Source organism: Apteryx mantelli, chromosome 17, assembly GCF_036417845.1.
Source record: "Apteryx mantelli isolate bAptMan1 chromosome 17, bAptMan1.hap1, whole genome shotgun sequence".
Taxonomy (NCBI): domain Eukaryota; kingdom Metazoa; phylum Chordata; class Aves; order Apterygiformes; family Apterygidae; genus Apteryx; species Apteryx mantelli.
Window position 1 is genome coordinate 17,417,194 of NC_089994.1, and position 23,088 is coordinate 17,440,281.

General features: G+C 36.7%; 1 protein-coding gene across 10 annotated transcripts in view; it reads right to left on the reverse strand.

Annotated features, from left to right (window-relative positions):
* ATXN2 (ataxin 2) overlaps positions 1-23,088 on the reverse strand; it is a 54,912-nt gene that overhangs the window by 25,156 nt on the left and 6,668 nt on the right. For 7 of the 10 annotated variants that reach the window (XM_067307236.1, XM_067307234.1, XM_067307235.1 and 4 more), the window contains exons 2-12: positions 21,876-21,912; positions 20,128-20,187; positions 19,342-19,413; positions 18,954-19,104; positions 10,887-11,011; positions 9,530-9,621; positions 6,530-6,727; positions 5,857-6,035; positions 4,107-4,316; positions 1,831-2,013; positions 54-242 (exon numbers count right to left, since the gene is read on the reverse strand). In XM_067307236.1, coding sequence (XP_067163337.1) covers positions 54-242; positions 1,831-2,013; positions 4,107-4,316; positions 5,857-6,035; positions 6,530-6,727; positions 9,530-9,621; positions 10,887-11,011; positions 18,954-19,104; positions 19,342-19,413; positions 20,128-20,187; positions 21,876-21,912 — 1,496 coding nt within the window. The remainder of the gene's footprint in view (positions 1-53; positions 243-1,830; positions 2,014-4,106; positions 4,317-5,856; positions 6,036-6,529; positions 6,728-9,529; positions 9,622-10,886; positions 11,012-18,953; positions 19,105-19,341; positions 19,414-20,127; positions 20,188-21,875; positions 21,913-23,088) is intronic. The other 3 variants (XM_067307239.1, XM_067307240.1, XM_067307237.1) reach the window with 3 other exon arrangements.

Below are 23,088 nucleotides of genomic sequence, written 5' to 3' on the forward strand. Positions count from 1 at the left end.
ATTTTCAGTGATTAGAGATACGGAATATTTGCCAGCTAGTGAGGGTGACTTACCTTCACTGGAAGGGGTAACTGCTCTGTTGGATGCAGGGCTGGCAGGTGTGGGAGAGGCTGCTGGAACAGGCATGGCAACAGATTCAGTAGGAATAGTACCAGGTTGAGGAGAAGGCAGAGCTGGTCCCGTGGGAGTGCTGCTCTGCCTTGGAGACCTAGGCCTGTGTGTTTTAGGGGATAATCTTGGAACTAGAAACAAACAGGAAAAAATAGCTATAGGACAAGTTTCCTCATCTGCTCAGCAGTTTGCTTATTTTTAAAATGAGGCTAAAAAACCCATGCTTTAAAATACTCAATGCAACATTATATAGTAATTGAAAACCTGTTTACCTTTCAGGTACATCTCCTAGTTCTTTACAACGCAGCATTTCAGATAAGCGGTACGATTTTCCTGCAGATTGTCCCCTAACACATTCACTGCCCTGTAGTCCCACAGGGGAACTGCAGTATGCTCCCTGGCCCCCCATGGTACAACTACAAAAGCTCACATTAACACCATTTGAGGCAGAACAGAAAAGGTGGTCAATCTCAATACAAACAGATGTAAAACATTTTTAAAGGGGCTAAAGAGCACATCCATTTTACATAGTCCTCTTTTGGAGGGATGCCGACTGGAAAAAAAAAAAAAAACATATCTGATTGAAAGAGCATTATTTGATATATATTTTTGCCCCTGTGTTAAAGCAACAAGAAAAGTTGTATATTGTTTAAAGAATGAGCTGTACCTCCTGCTTCCTGCTCATCCCACTGTGGCTAGTTAGTTGCTTTACATCATACATAAACTTCAAGTGAGCAAGAAGAAAGAGAGGTAAGTTGTTCAACAGTCCTATTTGCATGTTAATAATATGTAAAGTGAGAGTGTGAAGGAAAGATGAATCAGAGTGAATGCCAGAACAGAAGAGTTTAAAACTTTTCCACAAGGCAACAGGTCTAGGGGGATTGTCTATGCATTAGACTGACAATAATTCATACCTTCTTTCTTAAAAACGCATTCCCATTAAACACTTTCCTAGAATTCTAGCACTGCTAAATAGTGTCAAACTCCAAACTATAGCTGACTTGCTCTTTGATTCAAGAAAGCATCCAACTGCTAACAACTCACTATAACATGGTCCCAACCACAAAAGCTCAAGACCAGGGCAGATGTCACCAGACTGAGCTTTAAAAGGCAAATATTAAAAAGATAACTGACTGAAAAAAGGAAAAAGAAAAAAAAAAGGAAAGAAAAAAGAGACTGACTGTATCTGCTACTACAGTACTTAGACAAAGACAAAACAACCACTTAAAACCTAGATCATTTTTAAAGGAAAAATACATCCAACTTAACTGGAATATCATTTCACCTCTTAACTCCAGCCTTCCTCTATCCAAGCATCTCATTAACTTGTAAATCACATCAACCCCCTTATACAGCCATTATCCAAACTCAATGATGTAATGGAACATGTATAACTTTTCTTGTCTCCTTCAATAACTTTCCTTAAAATTACTCCTTTCAATAACTAATTCCCACTTTTTTCCTTCCTTTCTTTTCATACAGGAAAACTGATTTAAATCTTCTGCAGTTAAGACAATATTGCACTTCTAAGGACTGACTAGCCAACCATTTTACTAAGCTAGCTGGTAATGCCCTTCTCCCACTTCATCTAAGCAAGCTAAGTTAGCAGACCAGTGTTTACTTGGAGCCTGAATTATCTAGAAACGCAGTATCCTGCTTAGCATTAACACTCTAAAATACCCCTGGCAAGCCATCTGCAATAAGCCAAGCTTTACCTACCCCCACTGACAACTGATGACCACGTCCCACCTGAAGGGCTGCCTCGTGCCACTGCAGTAGTAGATGCTTCCCCTGGTGCATTATGAGATACAAATTCTAAGCCACTTGAAATTGTACCCCTACCAGTAGAGACTCTGTGACCTCGAGGGTGCCGTTGTGCCTTAGGAGACATCCGTGGAGGCCCTGAGAAAAAGAAGACAACCCCACACAATAAATACTTAACATCCATCGCCTAGTGTATCCGAACATACTATCTATTTTTAGAACTGCGTTTAATCTTCAATTCTAGTAACTCTCAGTAATGCAGTAAAACAGTCGAGCAAATTACACTGACATTGACTAGAACCAGGGATCCGTAAGACTAAAAAGGCCAAGCCATTGGTCCAGTCAGACTATCAACATGCTCTTCACCTTGCTACAAAAGCTCATATTCACTGATATTTAGACGCTGTATCAGAATTGAAACAAGTCCTGGATTTAAAATATTTGAATCCAAGCATTCAATATTGTTTACTGTGCAAGACAAGCCAAAATAGTTAGTGGCCCAGCTCCCTCCAGATGAGCACTAGGTCTCTGTCATCAACACAGTTCTGGGCTATCAAACATTTTCAAGAAAAAAAAAAATTGTTTTCCATCACTTTTGTCAGGTGGTCAATGATACCAAGCATTTATTTACAGAGTAGTCACCACTGGCTGACCAATGCTCTTGGGGAATTTCAGTAGAACATTCTGCACTTAGGCTAAATTGGAGGTCTGCAGCAGGTCATAATTCATTTACGAGTCAACAAAATTGCAACTTAACAAGTTATTGCTATCCCAAGGTTCAAGTCATGTATGTTTAACTGCAGGAGCTAGAGCCATACAGTGAATGCAGTAACTCTGAACAGTTTATACAGCTGCCACAGAATAGTTATGTTCAATTCTGAGCAACAATACAGTTACTACACCCTAATAAACATTTTCTTGCATAATGCAAGTTCACACTAAAGTGTTGATACTTCAAACAGAAAAACTGTGCATGACAATGGACAACCTGGCTGATTATAGTTCTTCATTTTTAAAGTACATCAATAATAGAGAAAAATGCAGGTAGTGGCTTTCTGGTTTCAGATAAGAGATATCAAGTACCTCTTCTAGTTGTATAAAGCTTTAAATGTCAGCCTCTATTTTAACCATGAATCTAAAGTACACTTCAAACCAAATTATATACAAGCAAGCATTGTAAAGACTACACACTTTCCAGCAATCCTATTCTTGCAATAGAAGTTACACACTGCAGTAAGCAACAGTTCACTGCATGCCTGACAAATGAATCACAACTGCTAAAAAATAACTGAATTTGCATGTGGATTCTCAATATCTTACTTTTTAAAAACCTCATATCGATAAATGGACAATAGTGCATCATACAGACGTGCCCACTGCTGCCCATTTTCTGGTTGCAGATCATCAGATAAATGCTGATAGAGCATTTATCAGGCAAGCTGCAGAATAGTGCTACTTATTCAATTAGCAGGATGACTTATCACTCCTGTTGCTCCAGTGGAGCCAGCTACAGCAAACAGACTGCAAGTTTCCAGTTAGTTTAGGATAGCCAGTTTGCATTTCTCCAGGCTCGCTGTGCAGGCTAGATTTTGAATGGAGGGAGGAAAAAAAAAAAAAGGCAAAAAAAAAAAAGGCAAGAAAAAAGCTTTCCTCATTGTCCTCAGAGCACAGACAAACTTAGTTCAGATACTTCTGTGTATGGTTATCGAAGACTCCCAGGTTAACTTTCCTCTGCAAATTACTGAGTACTAGGAAGCTGAGCAAACTTTAGATCTAAAGTTTTCTACAGGTTCACCTTGAAAGCAACTTACCCTATCCTATTCCACAGAGCACTTCTCTGAATACAGTATTTTTACAAAAGGCAATTAAATGATTTCATTAAATTTGAAACTGCTTTGTGTTGAACTGTATTAAAATGTGAGACTTTATATGAAATAATATTCTTAAAACTGCCCTCTATAATTATCAGGTTGTGCATGTTGCTGTTTGTTAAGACACTGAGCAGCGTTTGCAAAGCTGAGTTTATTTCATACCAACTTGGGAAATTTCACAGCTTTATTTTGTTTTTGTAAAGTTCTTCAAATAAAAAGGTTAATAGAAATAGTCTGATAAACTAAAGTTAAACACAAATTATAGGTTAAGTAATGAAGAGGAAAAACAATTTTGTAATTAAACTCACAAAGGAGTTAAACAAAGACAAACAAAAACATGAACAAATCGTGGTATTGTACCTTCTGAAGACATGCGTTTAGGCATAGTAGAGACAGGAGCTGGAGAACCATGAGCAGAGGGGTGAGACGGGGGCCTGGAGGGCCGCGAGGGGGGCCTGGAGGGCGGCCGTGTAGGGGTGGCTGCCCGAGGTGGAAGAGAGTTGGGACCTGACTGGTAGCGAGAAGGTGGGCGAGAGGAAGGAGATGGGCAAGGCGATGGCCAGGGAACACCTGACAGAACAAATGATATGAAGGAAAGTATAAAAACTAAAGAAAAATTATGGGGAAAAAGGTCAACAGAAAAAAAAAAAGTAAAATATGACAAAATGATTTTTCATGTTTAACCCTTTGGGGACGGATTAGTTTATTTCTGCAATCAATAAAATAGGCTCTGCAAGGTTATTTCCTCCACTTCAGGACTGGTCAAATTTAACATCTGAATGTCATATAAACTCCCCAAAGGGTTAACTAGGATCTACAAATACTACTAAGGAATAGACAGTAAAGTTTGATCTGTTAGCCTATCATATACGTTCTACAGTACACATCACTCTTGACAAGGTCCATAAATAACTACCAAAGGATCTCATACAGCGGTTCACATAGAGTATTGACTATACAAGCTACTACTTTCCAACCAAATGATGAGCAATATCAATTCTAGGAACTGCATCTTTACAAAAAACAGCGGTGTTCAGTGTCTGAAGCCTGACATTTATGCCTTTATCAGTTATCTGAAGTATTAATGGAGTATTTTAATATAGCAGATATGGGGTTCATTGTTTCTGAAACAAAGAATTTAAAATATTCAGAATGGCTTGTGAATTCAAGTACATGATGTTCATTCAGCAAAGTAATAGGATGACAGAAACCACAAACACTACAAACAGATTTCAAAGTCAGCATTGTTTGGGCAAGACTCAGTTGTATCTCTTTTATGCAGCTGACACTGTATTTAAAATGAAAATATCACTTACCTTTAGAGGTTCCTCAGACTTCCTCTCCAGACAGAGGCACTTCAGTACTATGCATTTTTATTTATACACAACATTCTCAATAATAGCACTTTTAACTTAAAAAAAAAAATAATGCCTCAAGTGTGGACTACTGCTGAAATCTATCTCAAAAAACAGCATTTGGTTTATGAATCACTGAGGCCCACTATACAGTGCCTAGTGAAGTCTGTTCATAAACATTACCCGTGTGTACAGCTGAAAATCCTCAAACAGCTATTTGGAGAGAAGAATTTTGATTCCTTTTCCACATAACATTTCCGTTACTTTCCCATCAATGACCCTCCCCTCATGTCACAGTAAAGTCGGTGAGCTGCCTTATTTTTTTTTTTTAATGGGAAACAGAATTGATATAGGCACCAAGGAGGAAGAGTGACATTTCCTCCAACACAGCTACCATTTCCCCTTCACTAGATGTCAGTATTGCTACTACTCAACACAAAGCTTAGTAGTAATAATACATAAAACAAATTTTTAATCTTTAAAACTGTATACCACACCATCATCTAAGGAAAAGGGTTTTTTAGAAGGAAAACAAGTGACATCTCTGGATATGAAGCTACACACAATGCAGTCAAATGAATTTTTCATTTTTCATTTATCAATAAGTTAAACCCAAATGAAAACCACTTCTGTGTTAAATGATAAATGTTAATCTAGTTTATGAAACACACATCATAAAACCATAGGCAGTTTCAACAATTAGATAAATGACCGCACTTGTATAAGGCACATTGATTTAGACTTAAGATACTTGCCTCCGTTAACTACTCTTTGATCTGCTCCAGAGTTAGAACTGAAATCTGAAGTATGGGATCCAGATCTTGAAATTGGTGGGCCCGATCCAGACTGGCCCATCCTTGGTGAGTTTTGTCTTCCACTTCCCCAGGACATGACATCTCTATTTCTCTGTCCAGGTGGAATGTATTTATTTTCCCTGAAATACAGCAAATTTCTATCAGTGATAAGGCAGAACTGGGAGATAATGAGAAGCACCTGTTCAAATGCTCTGATGATACTTATCTTTCTCAAATCAAGTTAAAGGAAAATTCAAAATAAAATCAAGTGTTGACCTCATTTATTAAAATTGCCTTTTGATACTGAACTCACACTATGCTTTCTTTGAGCCTGCAGACACTGAATGATTTAGTACTAACACCTGAAATTCACTGCCCTTTTCTGTAATTCTGTATGAATTTACCACAATGAAACTTCAGAAGGAAGAAGTCAGTGTCACCGCACAGATAACACAGGGCCAAACAGAGGTGCACAAGTTAGCATGAGTGCCAGAAACAGTACATGATTATTGGCATAGGGCTCTGAACCTAATCAGCCCTGCTGAAAAAGCATGGTTTCAATGAGGAAATTACTACTGTTACAAAATATGTACAGCACTTAAATAAAAATAGTATTCATAGTGTATGTAAGTACCTAGTGTTCACACCATGTCCTTCTCGTTCACTAGCATTTCTCTGAACAGCAGTATATTTTTCTTCTTCTGTCCTTTCATCATTTTCCAAGGCAACTCGAGCTTTGTATTGGGCACTTGATTCAATTTCCTCTGCTAATTGAGTTGCTCTGGCTTCCCGTTTTAAAAACTCTTCTGAATTATCTCTTTCTAATGGCACCCTAAAAGACAAGGGAAAGGAAAAGAAGAATTTCTCCAAATGCATTCAAAGTACAGAGGATCTACAAAAATTATCTAGTGCAAGCAGGTCAGAGTAAAAAAACTGCTTATAAGCCAGAAGACTGGCTATGTTTTTTAGTATAAGTCACACCACTCCAGAAACACTGATAAGACATTATATGCAAATTCAGTGCCATTTACCTGCCTAAAGGAGCTGAGGTCAAGGTGCAGTTTTTCCATATGATTAGCAAAATCCCCAGGCCTTAAAGCTGTGCTAAGGCTTCAACTCTCAACGTAATTGAGTACATTAATAATAAAAACACCTTAGTCTATTATTTAGATAGTAGGCTAACATAAAAGATCAAATTTGAAGTTCTTCAGCTATTTAGACTTTCCCAGTAGACACAAGCGTCACCACTCCTACTGAAATTAAAGAGTTACACACTTAATCCTTTGATAATTCCAGCCATAGAATTTCGGCTCTTCCTGTTACAAGTGACTGCAGAAGAGATGAATGCAATGCAGTAAAGCATAGGACCGGAAGTCAGAAAATAGCTTAAAAGCCACACAAACAGAACAATAAAAACCCTATCCCTTGTTTGCCATGTTATAGGACCTCTAAATCATCTATCCAGTGTATCTGTGACATTAGATAATACTATACTGTAAAAAGTAAACGGAACTCCCTTAAGAAAGCCACCAAGCAAGAATTCAACACACGTAGCAATGAAATACTCTGAGAGCTAACTGGTACTTCCTTCTGTCCGTTCACTGTTTTTCCTGTTCCATTTTTTGTGGAAGTGTCAGGTTTTATGAAACAACTTCGTGCTTTGTCTTTGATCCAAATTCTGAGTTCTAAAAGTTATTTCATCCAACCTTACTTTAGAATAAACTACATAAAAATACAAAATGAGGCAGAAGCTTGGACCATGCTATGCTGGGCATTATATAATCACTGTTGCACATATTTTGGATAATACAAAAAAGAACAAAGAAAGTGGGTGGAAATACAGGCCAAGTTTGAAATAATATATGCACGATTACTCAAGTGCTGGAGGCAGAACCAGGAAAACGAGTGGGTTTGCCAAATTCCAAACCACCACTCTCAGCTACCAGACTACAAGTTTTTCCCCACACACATACACTTTGCCCAGCCCATAAGTCTACTGGCCTTATCAATGGTAACTGTTAAAAATTTTAAATAAAAACCTTGACCTTCAGGATGAAACTGGGGCTACGAGTAAGATATGCATGAACACCATGCATACAAACCTGTAGTCATGGGACTTACTTAAACTATATTAGGTATGCACACAACAAAGCAAAATACCCAATACTTCCTCATTTACTTAATGATTGAAAAAAAACAGAACAAAACAGAACAGAACAAAACAAAAAAAGAAAGTGATGTCTGCAGCAGCACTGATGGCAACTTAAACAGGCAAAAGAATGTTTTTACTTTTCCTAACAGAAAAATGGCCATTAAAGATGAAACAAAGGCAATGGGCCAGATGACATTGTTTTAACCCTGGCAATACTAGAAGCATGTACAATAGCTCATCAGCACACTACTGTAGTACACTTGCTAGAATACAAACTTATATCTTTATGTAGTTTTACAAACTATATCTGCTCATATTTAACTCTAGAAAGAGAAAACAACCAAGCAAATCCTTTACCATCCTTCAATTACATGGGTAAGCCTTTAGCTAAGCTGCTTCTCATGTACTTGGAGGATCAGGTAGAGAGCGGAGTTTCCCAGGTTAGCAGACAACAATGTAAAGCAAGTTGCTTGACCGGGAAACAATGGAATTTGTCTCTAAAGATTTAAAGCCACCTTCATGTTTTAATCTGTTTCCATTAACACCCATAAAGCAGAAAAACGGAAGATTAAAGTTCAAAAGTACAGAGACTTAGATCAGCAAAGTATTCTAAAGAACAGCTTCCACAGGATTCAGTTCTAAGCTGATTAAGCAACTTTGATTATCACCATGTTATAGATCTATTTTAACAAAAAGTAAAAATAAAGTTATTGAACCAGAGAGCTGTAGACAAATGCTTCAATTCTACATAAACATCAGCATGTTCACTGCAATTCCTGGGCTTTCAAAAATAGGTTTATGCCTTGGGGGTGAAAAGAGTGGGAACAGATTAAAGACACTTCATGATGGCTGTGCAACATCTGCAATTGATGTGTTTATGCAGTTGCAGTTAACATTATAGCTGGAGACTACTGGGAACGGGTCCACGCTGCCAAAGTAGCCAGAGGAGGCTTTATACTTCTATTTTCAAAGTATTAGTGTATTGTAACTAAAACTTTATATTTGGACAAGTCTGCTAAACAAGTTATCCACAGCACACAAGAACCCTTAAAATATCAACAGCACTTCAAGTTTCCAATATACATAAAATCAATTATCTCAATAAAATTAGGATTTAGTTAAATTGTTCTGACTGGTTAAACACAAACTATGGGTACAGTAGCTATCTAAAATAGATTACAGTTTTAAAATGTTATTTTCCACTTTATTCATAAAAGTTTTTGTAAGAAATAGGCATTACTGAATGCCTGTTGCAATGGGAATGAACTGTGCCCATTTAAGGGAATATATAGTGATATACCGCATCTAACTATTAACAGAAAGCTGGCAAAGTTTCTTAAGCACTACTTCATCCATTGTTTTCTCAGTGATTTGATTTCACAACCTTAGAAATTATATAAAACTATCTTCAGAATATAAAATTTAATCAAACCAGGGAGAACATTAAACACAAGTCTAATAACAAAATATTTTGGAACTTACGTATAAGAAGATAAACTGCTGTCATAAGTTGATACTACACCATAATTTTCTTCATTGTAACGAAACATGTCATTGGGATCCCATCCATTAGACTAGAAGAAAACGATGCTTGTTTTTCAAAATGACACTGGAAACACATTCCCTTAAAATTAAGGGCTGATGGCAGAAGTTAAACCTTTTGCCATTTCTCCTGGGCCTACAAACTCACTGTCCTTATAATGAAGTTATTAGAGCCACAGTTTTATTTCAGGGATCTTCATCTATCAGATGCACAATTTTTGCCATCAAAAGCCAGTGGTTTGAGTTTTTTGAACAAGTACCATGTCCATTCTATACTAGATTACTGGCTAACAAGAAACATATACATGAACGCCTTTCCAAAAAGTGAAAATTGACACTTCTGAACATTAGAAGTGTGCCTCACTGTGGTAAGTGCTGCATCTTTTCAAATGCACTACTAATGCAATTACCTAAGAGATGCACACCACAGGCAGAAGACCCCTGTTGATCTGCACAACTTCCCCACTTTAGTAAAACTGCTGTTACAGCACTTGAGCATTTAACCTTCACAAACGATAAATGTTTTGAATGTTTTATAAAAGCACTGACGGTATTAAGCATTCTAATAAATCTGAGCTGTACAATATGTACACTAAAACTGACAGGATAACTGTTCTATCCAGACAAAGTTAATATTCTCCACGGTAACATTACTAGATTCTTCTCTAATCAGTAACGTTACCTTCTTTCCTTTACATACTGTAGTCTGAATGCCCTACTAAAAAATGCATGGTTGAGTAAAAGCTGATTCCTGTGATATACAGAGAAACTTCATTTGAGAATATACTCTCTATCAAACAATTCAGAATCTACTGAGATTGTGTCTGTGCTTATTAAGTCATGGGTCAGACTTCCATCAATTTCCTTCATCTTAGCTCAGAGACAGTTAGCTAAGCACAATTTCACCATAATTTCTGACGCAATAGTAGTCAGACAGAGATGCTCTGATTAAACATAAATCACTTCAGTGTAGTTCTGAATTTGGAGTCCTTAATAAAAGCTCCTCTTTCAGTCAGCCCTTGAGTCAAACATGTCCCTTACCACAGCAGCTGCCATCTGTCAATATTTGCCAAAAAGTGGCATTTGAAATCCAGCTATTCTTAATCAAATTGTAAAAAAGTACTGCAGCAGCTGCTAGCAAAGTTTGAACATACACCCACACAATGTAGGCCAGCAATTTTGGTCATTACTAGATTAAAATTAATGAATACTGCAAGGCATGTCCAGATAAACAGCTTGTTTTCTAGAGGCTGTCTTAGATGATTAAAAAAAAAAAAAAAAAAAAAGCTTTACTTACAACATCTGTCTCTAATGCCTCAAGCTCCTCAGTAGCGGTGGTCTCTCCTCCATCCCATGGTTCAAGATCCTTTTCTTTGTGTTCACCATTTACTTTAGCACTGATGGCTGAATCAGTAAAAGCATCTACAACGGAGCGGGGAGGGGTGGGGGTGAAATCAAATTTGGTTAAGTACAGGAAGACATTGTACACACTGGTGTATTTGAGGAATAACCAAATACAACCGAATTACAGGCATACGAACATTATTCACTTCCTCTTGTGGTTGCTACATTCAATGAGATTACATTAAGAAAAGCCTACTACATACTTAGGAAAAACTATGGAAGGACAGACTAACGTATTTGTTTATAGGTCTCTTTGCAACTTTTAGTATGAGGCACAAGGCAAAGAATAGTAGTTATTAACTTCAGAATATTTTACACAAACTATATGCATGCTTTTTTTTTTTTTTAAACTAAAGAACAGGGCTACCTGAGTATCCCCATTCATCTATATAATCCAACACTTAAATAATATGCTTTTCCAAACAGCCTACACAACCGTACACCAACATATTATGCAAATATCAAAAAAGTAGCAATGCAAACCGATCGCATTCCCCAAATGCGCAGAATACAAGCTTCCCTTCAGATACCTGTGTTTCTTCTATTTCCATAACTCCTCAAGATACCAGATGCACACCCAAACACTTTTACTCCCTTCATAATATAGCTCTGAATCATCTAGTAGCTCGGTGTACCCATTCGTTGTGACATGAACAGAGAAAACCTTTCTTCCTGCAAGAGCTTTTTCAAGTAGCAGCTTACCCAGATCACACAGCAAGATTCAGAAACTCTCTACCTCTTGTTCTCAACATCATACCAAAATAAATACACCATTAGCCAGGTGCACTAAGCAACAGGGATCTGCTACTATTTATATAAAAATTATACAATTTTAAATAAAAGATAAAGAAAAAAAGATCATGAACTTTTATTTTCATACTTGTTCATGTTTCATTCAAACCAGACTTTATGAAAATAACTGAAGGAATAATACTAGGATATGAAAGTACTTTAAAAAAATGTACAAAGCCATTCATCAAGGAAGCCAAGCTTGTACATTTGTAAGCAACCAAATCTTATAGCTGCCTGCAAATTCTTAAATTACTGAAACATAGGGAACTTTACAAAAAATAAAAATAAAAAAGTTTGTTAGAGTGCTTTCAGTCTAGAACTTCTCATTGTCATTCTACAGATAAAATACAGAACAAACATTTCAGATCTTTAGAAAAGATGATATCAAAGCACCAGGCAGTGCTAGATATGAAAGAACATGGTTTAAATTATATTTTGGCAAGATCTGAAATCTTATTGAAGAGAAATGAACTTTGAAGCCATCATGAAAAGAATTCACAAAGTGATTTGTTGGCCACTACTGTTAAATTTTAAACAATCACTGTTTTTTTTTTGTTTTTATTTTATTTTTTTAAATAGAGACTGTCAACATAACCTATTATTCCTGCTTTACCCAATTTCACAGTCAAGTTCTGCACATGTATTGGTATGATCTGTCATAACAGTTAACTGTGTTTAGTCTGTCTAATAACATCCAGCACTATCTCATGAAATGCTCGCTCAACTCATACACACAGAGTATGAGACTATGAGACTAAAGTGACTATGGGTAAGCAATTAAGCATTTAAGCACTGTTAATTAGCACATACGAAACAAAACATTATAAAAGATGTATGAGAAGTAAGAGAAGTTTATTAGCTAAACATTCATTTCAAATACAAAAGAATCAGTAAAATAAGAAAAGAAAGGCAAATGAAAGAAAGACACCTGATGAGGCACATCACTGTTAAGGCTCATGTGAAATTGCAAAAACCTGCATCAATCACCTTGAGACACATCATTGCATAGTCGGCCAATGAAAGCTGTGATAGTACCTACTCAGTTGAAGGTTAACGCTTTCAAATGAGATATTTTAGCTTGTCACTAAATCTGTTGCCTTTACCAGGCATGTTCTAGGATTATTTGTAAACTGTTCTGAAACAGAGTCATTATAGCATTGTACTACCTATTAGTGCTGATGCATTATTTCAATTGTTGCATTTTCAACTGTTCAGAATAGGTAAAAATCAAGGGTGAGAACAGAAGTCATCAACTAACTGCAAGATATTCTAAATGATTCGGTGAAGTTACGCATGCAAGTTTTATAGTGCCATAAATGTGCGAGCAAAGATATTAAGTTTCCATTATATATTATGATAACAAAAGCATTATGAAAGGCAAGATGCAGAGACAGAGTGACTGCCAAAAAAGTTACCTGTTTCTGAAGGAACTACAACAGATATGGAAAGAGAAAAAATTGGAAGACATCAGATATAAATACAGGTGGATATTTCACATTATATGGCTGAATTCAGACAAAGCTAAAATGTTTCTGTGACACTAACAGTCATATTCAAACTGATTAAACATCTCCCACCTTAAAGAGATCATTTCTGTAGGAAAACTTCAGAGATATTCCCACCTGTTCACAGACCCATGTATTTCCCCAGTTCTGCTTCACAAAAATCCTCCAACTAGCCTACAGCTTTCTAAGGTACGCCAGTTTGAAAGAAAACATCTCTCAATTTTCTCTTCACGCAAACAGCTTTTTAATTAAATACACTTTAAAAACAGAAAATATCTTTAAATATAACTTGAAACTACATAGTAACAAAGTGCTACCTCAATCCACAGATAAGTAGCAACAAGAGAACATGTTCAACAGGAAGGCAAAAGAAAGACACTTGTATTTGGAAACTCTGTTTACCTCATCAGTACTCAGTAGCTAACCTAGCCTTAACCTGGATAGGCTAGACAGGCTGGTGCTTTGTTTCTGTGCCTAACACCATTAATTTCATGTTTCACATTTGATCCTCTCCAATCAGTCATTCTATTACAAATACAAGTTGGAGACTGCTTATGTCATTCAGCAAACAGAAATTTGCATCTAAGCTGCTTCACTGGTGGGAGGGGGAAAATCTTCCCCAATGGGATTAGATAAATCAGAAGCAAGAAGAGGATGATGACAGTAGCTGACAGTGGTAATTTTCTGTAAGTTACAGGGGTGCTTCCTTAATTTCTATGAAATGACTTCAAGACAAAAACTCCATACAAAATGGTGCCATTTTGGATACTGTGAATAAAATACTACCTTGATAGACACATATACTCGACCCACAAAAAGCCACATAAAAAGTATTCAACAGAGCACTGTTAAAAAGTGTGATGATACAAAGGGACTTGGACAAAAAAAAAACCCAAGTCAAAATAAGAACCCCACCATCTAAAGGATGCTGCAGATCCAAGGAAGATTTGTACAGTCAGTCAGTCTTAAGTTTCCCCATAGAATCCAGTATATCATGGGGCACAGGAAGCCTCACTACTCTTCATTTGTCCCTCACTTTAGGACACAAGTTACAAGCAAGACTGTGACCTTTGCAATGCAAAAAAATCCCGCCATTAGGAAAAATTCATGCTACAAATGCAAACTTCTAATCACACAATACAGTCTCATGAGTATCCAGGCAAAGTTCAAACGTAGCAGAAAGATACCTCAAGTCACAGATCACTATTTTCCCAGAAAAAACAGCCAGACAGGCACATGGGACACCAAGATTAAAAACGCATCAAGTCAAACATTTCCAAAAGACATTTCCAAAATTAATGAACGACAAAACTAAGAACACACGCAAATAGCAAACTATACAAATAACTGTTTCCAAAACAAAAATATTGCTCTTAAGATTATTAGTAAAATAGAAGCTAGAACAAAAATTGCTGCTACAAATGCCAACTGTCAGACTAGTAACAGACAAGACACTGACTGGACAGACTCAGCCTCCACCTTATCTGATGTCTCATATCTCTAAACTGTTGAATGAACAATTCACATGGCACCTTGACGTGGGCATATTTTTAATCAATTCCTTTTATATATGGTAAAAAAACAATTCGAAGATCAAATGAAAATTGGTCATACACACAAAGAGCTCAAGTTGTAACACCCAACTAGCCCCCACTGCCTTGTATCTGCTTAACGTGAAATCTCCTTAGCAAAGGACTTTGATATGTAAAACCTCATTTCTTGTTTCAAAGCTGGCTAACAGGAAAAAAAAAATCCCAATGACACTTCTTTTTATGCAGCCAAAATTTACATTAAGCAAAGGCAAATTAAATATACATGTTCTGAGAAAAATTCAGCTTGGGCAAATTCTTCAAATATGCACTATTAAACCAGTAAAAAAAAAAAAAAAAAAAAAAAAGGATTACCAGGCTGGAGCAATTAAGAGCCCATGTTTGATTAACTTCAGTGTTTAACAAGCTTGTTTTATCAAACATGTTTTAGGCTAGTAATGGTCAATAGCAGAAACAGGCATTTAAGTGCAACTCTGAGGTTCAAATTCTATTAAACCAATCTGCTTTATGGTCCAAAGACATTCAAACACCACACTGCAAACAGCAAATCAAGTTTAGCATGGCTTGAAGTAAACTGAGGTCCCAGCTTAAATGTTTCAACACTAAACTCTTATTTGTTTTGTAACTACTTACTACTGCTTCGAAACATTAAAACCAGTTACCACCAGCTCTGCAGAGCTACATTTCCTTCCTTTGTTCATAATATGCCTACTGCTATTCCCCTTGCAACAGTTTCTCTGGAAGGATGCCACTTTCACTGCTAACTCAAAAGAAACCTTAAATAGCCAATTTTCTTTTGCCTTTTTTTCCACTGGATTTGTAATATTTTTCTCAGAGTGTAGTAACTGTGCCAAAAAACAATAAAAACATTGTAGAAGTCTATTACTTTAACAGTAATGATCTTGAATTGTCTTGTCTTTAAAGAGAAGCCAAGGAGACATTTCTGAAGCCTTAGCCAAATTTGAATCACATGCAAACTAGCACTGTTGACTGATTCAAAAATCAGTGTTTAGGGCTACAAGAACCACTGCTAAAAGCTTTTCTGTAGAGAAACATAGCCTCCTGTTTCAATCATACAACCCAAGCACTCTAGCAACTACTAGATTTAAGCACTGCACCTTTGTCTCAGAAGGTGAAGCAGAAAGACATTACATGGTAACTTACTGCCAAGGATTTGAATTTGCACATTAGAATGGATTTTTAGCTCCTGATTTCCACTGGCACAGGCAGAAGACAGTGCCCATCCCTCATTAAATGCAGACAGAATATCCTTGCAGGGAAGATGGATGTTATGCAATTTCACCTGAGTTTTCCAATACATATTTCATTCATCAGGTTGCCAGTACTGCAGAAAGCCCTAATTCCACAACGGGAGATACTTAATTCCTTTTGAAGCCTAACAAAAATCTACAAGAGCATGAAGGTCTATGCAAACTGACAGAATTGGAAATAAGGGCTCAGGAAGTAGGGACAGATTTATTTTTAGAAAATAAACAGTTAACAAGTCCCTGTCTGCACAGATCTATTATTTTTTTCCCATCCCTTCAAATTTCTGCAATCTGTGTAGGCACCACACTCTCTCCACTGCTGCATCTAAAGGCGTGATGTTATGCTTGGCATAAGCAAATCTAAGACTGCTGCTTCCAAACAAGGTGGCTTCACCCACCCTAAGCTTATGCTGCCATCACCTTCCCTGCACCAGCACTATTGATGTAGCTGTAGGATGAATTACCTGCTCACTGCTCCAAAGCTGCACAAGTACTATAGTAATGAAAGGTGCTTAGCAGCTTAAGATACTTCTTTCAGAGACAACTCTGCCTTCTACTCCCGACAAAAGGAGAATCCATCCCATTCCCTTACTCCCCACCTACTATTCTTTTCTAGTCCTCTTTCAGTCATCTTTTCTATTTCTGTCTTTGACAGAAAGGCAGAGTGAGAAACAGCTAACACTTCTGCTATTCAAGGCTGAGGATAACTCAGAAGATCAAAATCCAAAGAGTCAGGAGCACCATTTGTCCACACTCTGGTTCAGCAGAGCAACAAGTGCCAAAATAAAAATCCACAGGACTTGAGAAGATACTTTCACTGAACCAGGATACACAAACATTTCTGAAGCAGTATCTCTTGCAGAAAGTAAGTTTACTTCGAGGCCTCCTTAGAAGTCTGGTAGTCTTCTAAGGGGGGGGAAAGAAAAACAGCCCCACCAACACACCCTAATTTAGTAAGTCTCTCCTTTAGCAAAAGTGCCTGGGGAGTGCCTTTTGTTTGACTTCATTTTTAGAGAAGTGAGAGCAAGTTGCCTTTCTTCCCAAGCATGGCCAAACTGTCTACTAACTTGTTTGTGAAACAGCTAAAAGATATTGAGGGCTAGGCAATTTTAACACATTTGCTTCTGGACATGTATTTTGGAAATCTATGGAACCTAACAGTCCTCACCTGAAAGTTCAGACTCAGTTTCAGCTTTCACCATGAAAAGCTTAACTTTTTTAGCTTTTTACACAGGCTTATCTGACTACATACCATGAAGGCTTGGGTTTATTTATAAGAAAAAAAGGCCCACAGTTCCTACATGTGTGTTCATACATTTCCGTTCTTCTGAATCCTTAGTTTACCCAATATGAATTACCAAGTTTTGCATCCTTCCAGTTAATCTTGCTCCAAGTCCCTACAGCTTTATTTCAACTCCCCTCGCCAGCTACCTGGAGATTTAGATTCAAAGAAATTACACCTAATAAAGCAAAGTGAGTGACTGTTCAACCTGAAGCAGTCATTTTCTTCTAGAAAAGTTTCACTGAGTATTATTCCTAGAAATAGTAATATGTTCTTCATTCCCTCCATTTACTAAAGCTCTATAAAACCCTAAAACTCTATAAAGACTGGGTAATGGACAGCTCAGTCTGCATTTACATTAAGGTGATACTCATAGCATATCCATTATAAAACAGTCTTAGGGTAATTTAAAATCAGAGTACGGTCCAGAACCCGGAACTGGCACTTATCTGTATTGCAATGCTACTCTTGCTCTGACAATATGCATCATCTAGGAAAAGCAAATTCCTTGAAGCAAACTCTCATTCTTCAGTTTTAAATCAGACAAAAGTGTATGCATGTATGAACAAAAGGTGAAAACAGCAAAATCTCATTAAATGCCTACCAATCCCTATACATCTCCTCTAAATCACTCATACATGGGAATAAAGCATGTGTTTTACAGTAAGCATTTAGCTCTCAGTGACACTTGTTGAGCCTTGCAGTGTGCAACCTGAAGATATACATATATGCCCAGCAAATCAGGAACATAAGCAAAGAAACCAGATAGAGCTGTCTGATTACAAGCCTCTTAGGCTCCAGAAAAATTATCAGGGTCTTGGAGGCCAGACATTAAAAAAAAAGTACAAAAACTGTCTGATTGCCTATAAATCATTTAATTCTGACAGCTTCAGATCAAGCCATGTCTTGAGATTTTAAGACTATTTGCCTGACACCCCACTAGATTCTTCTGTATTTTGGAGAACCTAAGCTACATATCTATAAGGAAGAGACCAGAAATAAAAAATGAAAATAATAATAGTAATAATAAATGAATATTGGATTCTTCTAAAGAATTTTTAACTTTATTTGCAGTAGTATTTTTAGAACTATATTTACACAAATGCGTGTGTAGAGATAAAACTTACTTAACTAAAAAGGATTTATATATACCAACTCTGAAGAATAACCTTTTTATAGTTTGTGTATTCTTGGCTTCTCATATGACATTTAACTAGCTAATTTAGAAAGAAGTTTACAAAAAAAATGACTCCCACAAAATCTGTAAAATGTTTAGTGACACTACCAAGAATTTGCTTTCCAGACACCAAAAACAGCTACTCAAAGCTCAGTACCCCCAGAAAGGCTCTGCAACCTATTTAAAAAAATTAGATAAATCGCTGATTTCAGAAGATGCTCAGCTGCTATCCTGTCCATTGTCTTCAATGGGATATTTGGATACTCAGAACATTTTTTTAAGAATTAAGAGTCTAAATATGGTTTTTGGATCCCAAACCATCTAGTTTGAAAATCTTGACTTATGATTTTAAGCTAACTGTAAGAACCTTTAAAAAGAAAGTATACCTCTTCTTGCATAATTGGTATCCATATCCTTAAAATGCACCATAACAAAATCTGAAGACTTGAACAAAATACTCTCTAGTATATCTTCACGTTTTGGCCCCAGACTGGATTCTGCAGTTTTCCGATGGGCAGCATCAAGCACTAAATCACACTATTAGAGATATAAAAAGAATACACTAATTTAATATACAATAAGCTACTTGATAACTTCACATACTTGCAGAGAGTAGATATTTATAATAGTTAGCAAAAATAAATCCGCTTGTATAAACCTAGATATGAATAGCCAAAATAATTCATAATAAATATTCAAATATAATCCTACTACTGAATAAACAATGTTTGATCTTTTAAAGTAGGGAAGAGTCAAAAAGAAAGCAAAAATTACCTTAGGACTGTAGGTTTTAAAAACTCCTTCATATATACCTCCATTTTTCACCTGTACTTCACATTTGGATCCCTAGAATGAAAAAAATATATATATAGTTTTCTATCAGTCTGACAAATGAAATTTGAGTTTTTCTCAAACATGTATCTTTACATAAGCATAGTGTATAAAAATATGGCTTAATTTTTAGTTAAATCTACTCATTCAGCATTCATGCATGTATAAATATGCCTTTGTGCTCTGCAGATGCACACAGCTGTGCACACCAAAATTTGTTCTGAAGGGATTTAAAGATACTCATAGAAATATTTTCGGTACATACAAGACTCTTGACCAGTTATGTGCCCAGACAAGTTTTTGCAAGAACATAATCTGTGCATGTGTGTAGGTGCAAATAAGAATGAAGGCTTACTCTGGATTCTAGCACAAGGATGCGGGACAGTCTTGGTTACTCACTTGCAGCACGTCAGCATTTCCCTTAAAATTTAGGGAAGGAGGGCTTGTGTGCCTTGTATACAGACTCATTTCACTTACTCATAATCTTTCTAAAGGTAAAAAAGCCAAAATATGGCCAGCGCATGTAAGAAATCTGCCATACCTATTCACATACAGTTTGTAGCTTTGTAAGCCAAAGTACAGAACAGCTATTATCGTGATTCTTTAAAGTTCAGTCTTGGCAGAAGATGCCTACCATTTAATATTTGCTCCATTACAATTAGTGCGATATTTTACAATTCTATGTCACGATAAAAACTGTTTACCCTCCTGCTAAACATGAAGACTTACAACAACTGATGTAAGTATGTGAACCATTCTCATGTTTGCATAGATGCCATCAAAAGAAATCTGAAAAATAAAAATGATTTTGTCAGGAAACATAGATACATTTTACTGTAACACCTAAAAAAGCCAGTGCTTCAAAAATAATGAAATTTTTTTTCAGTACATACTAGTTCCTAGAAATGCACTAGTCCAAGACCTTACTCAGATAGCATACACTGAATTTAAGTCACACTAGAGCCACATTGAATTTAAGTCACACTAGGGCCCTTACCCCTTTCGCTGATCACTTAAACTGAACACCCTCCCAAACAACAAACTTACGTGTCCCAAATGTCACTCAACAAAGAAATGCCCTTGCTGGTTAGGTGAAGTTCATATACAGAGACTCATAACTGAAAACACCCTGCTATCATCTCTGTCTTGTTTAAGAGCTATCAATGGGTAAGGTACTTCAACAGCTATAGAAATAAAAAGTGCTTTAATGGCATGCTGAATTACATCATTTCAGGGACTAGCTAACAGACCTGATTACACTCGTTAACAGAAGCTACAGGCACCAAATCATGAAGTGACAAAGTGCTACAAAACACCGTAAAATTAGTCAAAACTAAATTCACAGCAGTACTGGAATCTGAGATCCTGCACTAGGAAAGCTGACCACGTATTGCCCAGATTGCCAGATAACAGTTAAGTTTGCTTAAGCATACATGAGGTGGTAAGGATGTTGTTTTGTTGCAACTTCTCACATCTCTCCCCATCAACTTCATGATTACGAACTAACAGATGCTGAAACATGCAAGCACCCCATCATAATTTGAGCTTTTTAACTGGCAACTTCCCTTCTGAACTCTGTAAGCTTTTTAATCCACTTATGCCTGCAGGTTAACCACACATTCTGCGACATCAACCACTGTTCTGAAAAGACACGTTTAAAGATGCTCAGCACTCAGTATGGGGTATGTAAAGACTTCAGCACTAACACAATATTCAGCACTTGCATCTGACCTCTCTTTTTCACCTTTCCCCCCTCAAAACTTTTTTAGTTTTAGAGAAGAGAGTTAATAAGCATCTATGCAAGTAAACTACAGTCCTTTTAGACCTTCCTACTCCTGTCCCATTCCCCAAAATAAACCATCCTCAAAAACTAGAGCACAAACTCATTGGCAAAGGCTTGGTTAATGCAGTTCAGAGATACATTCTTTAAATCAAGAACCAAGGTTTTGATAAAATTTTGTTCTACAAGTTATCCCACATCTATACTTTAAAACCATACAGCCAGACTACTGATAACACTGAGATAGTTATTTCATAGTAAAGCTAAACAAAATTGTTACTTTTGTTCAACTAAATGCTGTCTTCCTCTTTTGCCATCTGCTTAACGAAAAGACCAATGTTATAGTCTTCAGATAAGGCAATGCTTTTGAATTTGTTCCTATTTATTCCTAAGTTAAATTTTATCCACACATCTACAGCTATAACTACAAAACAGAAGAGATTGTTTCCATAGTTCAAATGTTTAAGTGTCCGTTCTCCATTCACTCCCCACAGAAGACTAAATTAAACGAATGCAAGATAATGCATCTTCAGAAAAGCATGTCTCTGAATATTCTAAGACACTCATCAAGGTATTCAAAGGAAAAACTTGACAGAATAATCCACTATCTGCTATTCTTACATTGATACTCAGGTTCACTGTAGGCAAGTAGTTTCCTCATACCTCAAAGTGGTACAATGAGAAAATACATACTTACTGTAGGCTGAGGTGGTCCTTTGCCACTGCTGCGACCTCTGAAATTAAATATATGCATCAGATGCAGTTAAAAAATAGAACTGCTGAAATTAACCAATTCTTTAACAAAAAGCGTTCAAAACCCCATCTTAATTTAGTATTGATAGCAGAATCAAAGAAAAACAGCACTACTGTAGAGCAGAAATTGATGTAGTTACACCCCTCCCCCTTAGCATTTATCTTCCAAAATACTCGCCTACAAGCAAACAGTGTTCTTTAACAGGTAAAAGGGTTACCTACAGTAAATCAAAGGACAAAATCCTAAAGCCATGTCATTATGAAGAGCTAAAAAATATTACCTCTCAAGCAGAATCCTGTAACTAAAACAAATTCCCAAACTTTCTGGCATGCAGAAACAAAGCACTTAATTTGCACTTTCAGGCTCAATCTCTGGCACAGGATCACTTCTTAAATTTAAGACTAGAGGATTAGTACATTGCCATTGTCTTTTTGATTACATATTATTGTAATTGTCATTACACAACTAACTGACCCATGCTGCAAGCTACAGAGCCCTGATTCTGTACAGCCTACCTATAGCGCTTGAGTATCACTGCAATCAGAACTGAACAAGTTAACCTACTTAAGTCTGTCCACCCCTCAAAAACAGTAATCATTTTTAATGCAAATCAGTCAACATTTAGCATTTAGGCCACGCAAAGGCTTTTAACATGTATGCTCCTAACACATTGCAAACTGAGATGAAACAGTCTGCAGCCTCCAATGCAGGGATTTGAGTCCCAGCAGTGTCCCTGCAGCTAACAAGCCCGCAACAGTTACAGCTCCTCCAATTCACAGGTGTACCTTATTTCAAAATTAGGACTACTAAGTGCAAGGAAGTAATTTTGATACTCAAATTCATACTAAGACATATGATATTAAAAATTACATGAACTGTGAAAAAAGGGCACCAGAATTTTTTCACCATGATATAAGTACATTTACATAACGAGCTTTCCTAAAGAATGTGATACTTGAAAGAGAACTTAAATTATACAAGTATGGTCAGATTTGATTCAGATTTGTATCACAAGAATGACCTTAAGAGTGCACACTGTAAGTAAGGCAAAATGAAGTCTTCCATTTTATAAAAAAATCAGTTTTTGGAAGAGACCTATCTCACAGATGCACATATTTATCTAAAGAGACCCAAAGAATCACATTTATGTTTCAAA